Raw genomic sequence first — 1,872 nt, forward strand, 5'->3', positions numbered from 1 at the left:
GCTAAACCACAATGGAATGGCTAGTGTCTCCTTGGTGTTTTCGTATCTTGTGTGGTGAAGTCAATATGATGCTTGAAAGCTGGGAGTAAATTAGTGAGTGGGTCTGATATGAAATTAATTCGTGAGAAACAGCTCGGTCTTGAAGGTCGGCTCCTGCGGTACGCGTTAAGTGATGAGCGGCTAGTGTCTTCTTCTTGGTGTTAATGTTTTGTATAGTGAAGTCGATGCGATACTAAGAAACTGAGAGTTTATTAGTGATTGGATTCGAGAAGGAATTCACCAGTAAGAACAGACAGTCTCTCGAAGATACACTTGAAATGATGAATGGCTAGTGCCTTCTGGATGTTTATATTTTGTGTGGTGGAGTCGATATGATATATTGAGAGTATAATTCACTCACTAATTCACTTTCAATCAGTGTGGGAAAATATGCACATGGTCAGCTACATATGTCGGTGACAATATGAAAAATTTGAGGAAATTTCGAGAGACTGTTGTTGATTTCGGAACACTCCTACCCAAATTTGTGTATATATCTCTATTATAAGTGAGGAAAGTCCCGAGCTCAGCTGAGGTAAACGAGCATATATTCCAACACTGCTTTCAATATTATTGAGAGTTTATTAGTGAGTAAATTCGAGGAGGAATTGATTAGTGAGAACGGACAGGCTCTCGAAGATACACTTGAAATGATGAATGGCTGCATGTAACCATTAGGGCTATGGCGATACTATTACGCGATGGTGGCATAGCTGCCCCAAATGAGAAATTGATATTATTGGGGCATATCTTGGTCTGGCATAGCTGCCCCACTTTGAGAAATTGATATTACTAGGGCATATTTTGGTCTGGCATAGCTGCCCCACTTGGAAAAATTTATATTATTAGGGCATATCTTGGTCTGGCATAGCTGCCCCACTTGGGAAAATTGATATTATTAGGGCATATCTTGGTCTGGCATAGCTGCCCCACTTGGAAAAATTGATATTATTAGGGCATATCTTGGTCTGGCATAGCTGCCCCACCTGGAGAAGTTGATATTTTCAGGAAATACCTTGTGGTGGCATAGCTGCCCCATCTGGAGAAATTGATTTTACTAAGGTGTATCTTGAGATGGCATAGTTGCCCCACCCCATGGCCACTACTTGTATTGATCTCCTCACCCATAATGAAGGAATGCAGCATCAGCAGCCTAGGAGGGACTCCACCTCCTCCTCATCGTCATGTATGATTGTATGCAGCAAGTGTAAAGGGCCTTTGAGAAGTGACATCACTGGTAAGGGCTCTACCATCAATCGAAGGGCTTATACTCTACCATCAATCGAAGGGCTTATACTCTACCATCAATCGGAGGGCTTATACTCTACCATCAATCGAAGGGCTTATACTCTACCATCAATCGAAGGGCTTATACTCTACCATCAATCGAAGGGCTTATACTCTACCATCAATCGAAGGGCTTATACTCTACCATCAATCGAAGAGCTTATACTCTACCATCAATCGAAGGGCTTATACTCCGGCATCAACCTTAATCGATTTCATTGCCTCTGGGCTCTCCTGCATCGGATACCAATATGAACCAACCCGATTCGATTGAGATTCATAAAATTACGATATACAAAATATAGTTTGAAAATATACGCTAGGATAGATTGGTCTAAGGGGTCGTTTAGTCATTCACTATATTGATAATTATGGAGTATGGGCTAGAGTCGATAGTCTTACATTGTATTGGCAGGTCTGAAAAGATGCGGTCACCTCTTCCATGCGAGATGTGCATCTTCTATACACGATCGGTGTCCAAAATGCAACAAACCCGTGAAGGATGTCGAGACCGACTACCTCAGTAAGTCACTCTCGACTTCCCCG

The 1,872-nt window shown here is 42.1% G+C and overlaps 1 protein-coding gene across 1 annotated transcript in view; it reads left to right on the forward strand.

Annotated features, from left to right (window-relative positions):
- The window catches only part of Pmar_PMAR026791 (serine hydroxymethyltransferase, putative), a gene marked incomplete at both ends in the record, with an annotated part of 12,133 nt that extends 12,109 nt beyond the window's left edge, over positions 1–24 (forward strand). Inside the window, one exon of the mRNA XM_002784826.1 lies at positions 1–24. Coding sequence (XP_002784872.1) covers positions 1–24 — 24 coding nt within the window.
- Between the last annotated feature and the right edge of the window lie 1,848 nt (positions 25–1,872).

Source organism: Perkinsus marinus (assembly GCF_000006405.1).
Source record: "Perkinsus marinus ATCC 50983 genomic scaffold scf_1104296934580, whole genome shotgun sequence".
In the NCBI taxonomy this organism is placed as follows: Eukaryota; Perkinsozoa; order Perkinsida; family Perkinsidae; genus Perkinsus; species Perkinsus marinus.